The sequence below is a fragment of the Rutidosis leptorrhynchoides genome, chromosome 5 (assembly GCF_046630445.1).
Source record: "Rutidosis leptorrhynchoides isolate AG116_Rl617_1_P2 chromosome 5, CSIRO_AGI_Rlap_v1, whole genome shotgun sequence".
NCBI classification, from domain to species: Eukaryota; Viridiplantae; Streptophyta; class Magnoliopsida; order Asterales; family Asteraceae; genus Rutidosis; species Rutidosis leptorrhynchoides.
In genome coordinates, this window is record NC_092337.1 from 132,209,787 (window position 1) to 132,216,385 (window position 6,599).

Below are 6,599 nucleotides of genomic sequence, written 5' to 3' on the forward strand. Positions count from 1 at the left end.
ACTTAACGGTCAATTTGGACGCCAGGTAGATGGAGGGATGCCAATTGTCAAATTCTGCAATTAAAAGGACTCAAAAATCTAATTAAAAATTTGAAAGATTCGGATTGCAATTTCGTGTATAACTTAAGAATCAACGGAGAAAAAGTCATTTACAATTAATGGGTATACATTAACAAAACCTTTTAGTTTAGTTTAGAATATAAATATAAATATAAATAAAAGCTTACATATGTTGTCCTCATTGTAAGAGCACTCTCAGCGGTACGTTATCCACCCGCCGTTGCCCATCGCCGTTGAACGGCGCCGATATTAGCGTGGCGCCGTTGGCCACCGTTGACTGACCCGTGATCCAGTTTTTCATCCCATGACAATACGAAGAACGTGTAAACTAGCCGTTGCAATCTTCCAACGGATATATTTCAGCATATTTGAATTTTTGATTTTTTTTTCCATTTTCAATCCTATTTATACCACACTCCACATCTAAACATATACACATTAAATCATTCAACACACTCAAATATTACAACACACTCCATATTTACAACCTACTACTAAAAATGAATAACTTGTATCTTAACGATTACGATTTTGAAGATGTTATGGAAGTAGCAAGTGCGTACAATCCGGAGGCACAACTTGAAATGCTTGATTTTTTAGACGCCAACGAAGAAGAAAATTATGAACCTATCCCGAGAGCTCCAAGAAGATATTTTTCGAGAGATCGGGCAGGAAGGGCTGCACTATTGTGGAATGATTACTTTTCTGACACACCAACATTCCCCGAAGATAAATTCCGAAGACGTTTTCGAATGAGCAGTCGACTGTTTAACCATATCTCCGCAGGTATACTCAGTTATTCGCATGAACCAGTTCCTTCATACTTTAAATACTTTCATCAAAGACGGGATGCAACCGGTTTACTTGGGTTTACTGTTTATCAAAAAATTACATCGGCTATACGAAAATTAGCATACGGTGTTACTCCAAATATTTTTGACGAGTATTTGCATATAGGTGAAAGCACATAGTATATGTGTTTAGAAAATTATTGCAAAAGTGTTATACATTTATTTTTGAATGAATATTTAAGAAAACCGAATGCCTCCGATGTTGAACGTTTAACTAGAAAATATGAGGAAATCCATGGTTTTCCGGGCATGCTCGGTAGTGTAGATTGTATGCATTGGGCTTGGAAAAATTGTCCAATTAGTTGGAAAGGGCAATACACACGAGGCGATCATGGTCACCCAACAATAATGTTGGAAGCGGTTGCCTCGTATGATTTATGGATTTGGCACCCTTACTTTGGACCTGATGGATCAAATAATGATATCAATGTGTTAAACCAATCCGATTTATTTAAAGAGTTGCTTGAAGATATATCTCCACCATGTAACTATACGGTGAATGGGTTGAGTTTTACACGGGGCTATTATTTAGCGGACGGCATATATCCGGATTGGTCGACACTTGTGAAATCGTTCAAAAGTACGGTTGAACCAAAATTATCCAAATTCAAACGGTACCAAGAGTCAGCAAGAAAGGATATCGAACGAGCATTCGGTGTACTTCAGGGTCGTTGGGCAATCATTAAACATCCTGCACGACAGTTCTATATCGAGAAAATCCAAAGCATTATGTATACTTGCGTGATTTTACACAATATGATAACTGAAGATAATGGTCGAGCATTTTGTCGGTTAGAGGAGGATTATCAGCCTGCTCGTCGTGCATTATCAATATGAGAAAGGTTTGATACACAACTCCGAATGGACAAAGAACTACGCGATTCTACTATTCATCGGTTTCTCCGAGATCAGCTTATCGAACACATATGGAATTTACCACCGAATGCGCGTATCAGATACAACCCAGCATCAGGACCTTCCGCAATTCCCGAGCATATCAATGACAATGAAGAACCAGGACCTTCAGGAACTAATAACCAAGATGAAGATGAGGACGAAGACGAAACGACGACGAGTGCGAGGACGAAGATGAAGACGAGTACGAGGACGAAGACGACGAGTAGTTATATTTCGAATTTTAATTTGTATTTTAATTTGTACTCGTATTTGTTTTTAATAATAATGTAATGTTTAATTAATAAAATAAAATTTAAAAAATTAATTTATTCAATGACATTACGTCATTGATGTTAGTGTTTAGTCTTTGGTATGTCATGGGATGAAGGAGGAAAGAAGATGCTGATGTGGCGCTGATGTGTCAGTCACTTTATCCATGATATTGCGTCATGGATGAGAGTGGTCTAACATGTTGAGTACATGGTAGTAATCATTCTCCATTCTTCTTTGTTAAACAAAAACTTTACAATATTCTCAGCTCATTAAGTAGATCATCCTTAGACTCCCATCTTTTTCTACAAGCAAAAAACAAATCAAACATAATATTAAAATCCACTCAATAAATTACCAAAAATAAAACAAAACAAAAACACACAAAAATCATCTTTAGATCTTGCATACAACAGAAGCTTCCCTTTCTCCTTAATTCCCACAATCACACCAATAATAAACACATACAACACGCAAAACATGAATTTTGTCAAAAAACAAAACAAAACAACACCATGAAACATCATTATCTTCTATTCACTTTTTTATTCATTCCCTCCTCATTGTTCACATCCATCACAACTACCACCACCACCATTCACCGGAGAAACCTCCACCAGCCATTATTTCCGGTAGGTCCAACACCGCCACCACCACCACCTACCCCACCATCCCCCACCACAACCGACAATCCATTCTTTCACCAAACCCCAAATGGCCAAACCCAAAACACATCATCACCACCACCACCGCCACCGGCGGGTGGCAGCACCGCCGCCAACACCACCGCTGCCACCCACCCGACTGCTCCACAACCTGCAAAACCAGCCAAAAAAATAGCAGTAGTGATTTCAGTTGGGATAGTAACACTTGGTATGCTGTCAGCATTAGCTTTCTTTATATACAAACATAAATCAAAACAACAAAGTGATTCAAGAAAGCTAATAAACACAAACAGTTTTCAAGATCAAGAATCAAGAAACTTGCCACCGTCATCGTTTCTTTATATCGGAACCGTTGAACCTTCAAGAACAGTAGCAACAAGTGAATCTACAACAACAATTAATGATGGGTCACCTTACAATAAATTAAATTCAATTAAAAGATCTGATAGGTACAGACCCAGTCCAGAATTACAACCACTTCCACCGTTAACTAAACCCCAACCACCGCCACCGCCGCCGGTGATGTCATCTTCCGATGAAGAGGAAGAATATGAAGAAAGTAACGATTTTTATACACCTCATGGATCAACTGCAAGTACTGATGATGGGTTTTCAATTCGGAGTTTAAATAAACGAACCCATCGAAAAAATTATAGTTCTAATCCTCATTCAAAACGAACTTCACCAAGATCAAGACTTTCGATTTCATCGTCGCCGGATACACCGTCTAAGAATCAATTTCCGGCGGATTCACCGGCGAATGAGTCGCAACCAGCGATAACAAACGGACCCAGAAGAGCGAAATTTTCTGCACCGCCACCTGGAGCTGATATGACACGTTTGCATTCTGATGATTCTCGACAGAAACCTAGGATTCCGGTCCCACCGCCTCCGCCGTTGACGGCGCCGGACAAAATTGGAGCCTTTTCGGGTAAGAGGGTATCAATGGGTGCTTCTAAACAACCGTTGATGAAAACGGAATCAATGAGTCCTCGTGCTAAAGTGATTCCCAAGATTGTGAAAACGACGTCGTTTGAAGATGTGAAGAATGATGAATTTGAAGAAAATGATGGTTCAAAACCATTGAAGTTAAAGCCATTGCATTGGGATAAAGTTCGAGCTACCTCGGATCGAGCCACTGTTTGGGACCAGCTTAAATCAAGCTCTTTTCAGTAAGTATATAACTTGCTTACCTAAATACTAAACAATTTATAACATAGTACTTGCTTACATTAATGTTGTTTTAGATGGTTTTTTCGGTTCGGACTAACGAGGGCGAGTAATCCGATCCCATACTTACGCAACCCAATAGGATTACTCTGTCTGCTTACATTAATATTGTGTAGTTAATTAGTTTTAGTACATATAACATGTTGCATCAAATATAAACAAGTAAATATGTGTTATGTGAAATCGGGATTAGTTAACATGCATTGGTAAAAAGCAAAGTAATTTGTATACAATTAAGTAGTTGAGTAGTTGTAGTATGTTTTCGTGAATCCGTTCAGAGTTATTATTGCTAAATTGTGTATAAATTTCTATGTTTTTTTTTTGGTAGTTTAAATGAGGATATAATGGAGTCACTTTTTGGATGCAATTCTGGTAGTTCAGCAAAGAAAGAAGATGGTCGAAATTTGGTTGTACCACCATCGATTAAGGAAAACAGAGTGTTGGACCCAAAGAAGTCGCAAAATATAGCCATACTTTTAAAAGCATTAAATGTAACACAAGAGGTAGTATCAGAAGCACTTCTAGAAGGTAATTGACAGTTTATTTGATTTTATGTGACACAATGTTGGAAGTTTGTAACAAAAAAGTCAAATAGTTTGACTAATTTGGTTTGTTGAACAGGAAGTCCAAACAGTTTGGGCGCCGAAGTCTTAGAAACACTCGTAAAAATGGCCCCGACAAAAGAAGAAGAGATAAAACTTAAAGATTACACAGGTGATATATCGAAATTAGGTTCTGCAGAAAGATTCGTAAAGGAAATTCTTAATATCCCGTCTGCGTTTAAAAGAGTTGAAGCCATGCTTTACCGAGCAAACTTTGATAATGAAGTAAACTACTTGAGGTCTTGTTTTCAGACATTAGAGGTACCATTGAATGCATATATAAAATTGTTCATAAAAACCCACTCCCAAAATAAACGTCCCAGTTTTACTTTTGAAATCTTTTCAACTTTGACTATAGATATTATTACTCGTGTTATATAATATTTGATGAAAGTTATATCATCGGAAACACGTTAAAAAACCTAGTACAATAATATAACTTCATCAAATATTATATAGAAAGTTTTAAATAATTAAAGTCAAAGTTGTGAAAAAATGACTTTTAAAAGTCAAATGGGACAGTTTTTTTGAGAGAAAGGGTGTAGAATCTTTATGGGTTTCTTGTCTTTTGTAGCTTATGATAAATTTATTTATTTATTTATCTATCAATTTATTTGCAGACTGCAAGTGAAGAACTAAAGAACAGTCGGTTATTCCTTAAACTCCTCGAAGCTGTTTTACGAGCGGGAAACCGCATGAATGTCGGCACGAATCGTGGTGAAGCTACAGCTTTCAAACTAGACACCCTTTTAAAACTAGTAGATATAAAGGGTACAGATGGAAAAACAACATTACTTCATTTTGTAGTACAAGAAATTATTCGATCAGAAGGTATCGATTCAAAATCGAATAGTGAATCTTACCCCGCATTCAACGAAGGAAACTTCAAGAAACAAGGACTACAAATTGTGACCGTTTTAGGCCGAGAATTAAATCATATCAAGAAAGCAGCTGGTATGGATTCAGATGTTTTGTGTGGTTACGTATCGAAACTTGAAACGGGGTTGCAGAAAATTCGTTTAATAGTTAATGAAACGCAAGAAAATAAAGGGAACTTTTTTGGGTCAATGAGAGATTTTATTAAAGAAGCCGAATTGGAACTTGTGAAGATCAAGATTGATGAAAAGAAGGCGTTGGCGGGTGTTAAAGAAGTGACCGAGTATTTTCATGGTGATAATGTTAAAGAGGGAGTGTACCCTTTAAGAATTTTTACAATTGTGAGGGACTTTTTGGGTATTTTGGATCATGTTTGTAAGGAAGTTGGGCAAATGCAAGATAGAGTAATGGTGGGGTCAGCTAGATCTTTTAGAGTTCCGATTAGTGCGCCGTTACCAGTTATGACACGATATAATGTGCGTCGTAATAGTACTAGTTCGGATGAAGAAAGCTCGTATTCATCTCCGAGATAAGATTTTGAAGGGAGGAAAGTTCATCGTTTATTGTACAAATATAGGCTCGTTTACCTTCTTATTTTTCACTTAAACGAATCGAATATCAGAAAACAGCTACAAAATCTACTTGGATGAGGTATAGGTCATAGTTATTCGTAATGTTCTTGCGGGAATTTTATCAAACACCTGGCGTGCGTGCATGAACAGAGGTATAAATATTTCATTTCACACACGAACACATATAAATGATATCTTCATTTTATTTTCAAGCAACTATATCTTCATGTATGACTAAAAAATAATATCGAATCTTAGATAGTCTTATTTGTTTACACGCGACGGTATAAGGATACGGAAATTTATTTAAGAGTATTATGTTTTAGTTTATATTTTGGCAGATCATTGTTTCATTAAAAGGCAAATTCTTTAATGTTTTTGTGTTTCTTGTTTTTCTCATGGGATTGTTGTACCAAAAATTTGGATATTGTCCCTTTTGTCTTCCATAGTACACAACCCCTTCTAATAATTTGCAATTTCAGCATTTATAGAGTACTTGAATGTTTTTACTGAAGCAATTTATTTATATTTGCACCAAACAATGTACTTTAAGTAACCGAACATGCGGTCTAGCCT

The 6,599-nt window shown here is 36.8% G+C and overlaps 2 protein-coding genes across 2 annotated transcripts; both read left to right on the forward strand.

The window, feature by feature from the left end:
- The first annotated feature begins 560 nt into the window (after window positions 1-560).
- LOC139849028 (protein ALP1-like) lies at window positions 561-1,748 on the forward strand. Its single transcript, XM_071838705.1, has 2 exons — window positions 561-1,003; window positions 1,094-1,748. The coding sequence occupies exons 1-2, from the start codon at window positions 561-563 to the stop codon at window positions 1,746-1,748; spliced, it is 1,098 nt and encodes a 365-aa protein (XP_071694806.1).
- A 789-nt stretch (window positions 1,749-2,537) lies between these two features.
- On the forward strand, window positions 2,538-6,379 carry LOC139846695 (formin-like protein 6). The gene is made up of 4 exons (XM_071836183.1): window positions 2,538-3,915; window positions 4,302-4,501; window positions 4,595-4,836; window positions 5,196-6,379. The coding sequence occupies exons 1-4, from the start codon at window positions 2,594-2,596 to the stop codon at window positions 5,982-5,984; spliced, it is 2,553 nt and encodes an 850-aa protein (XP_071692284.1). The 5' UTR covers window positions 2,538-2,593; the 3' UTR covers window positions 5,985-6,379.
- Window positions 6,380-6,599: the final 220 nt, after the last annotated feature.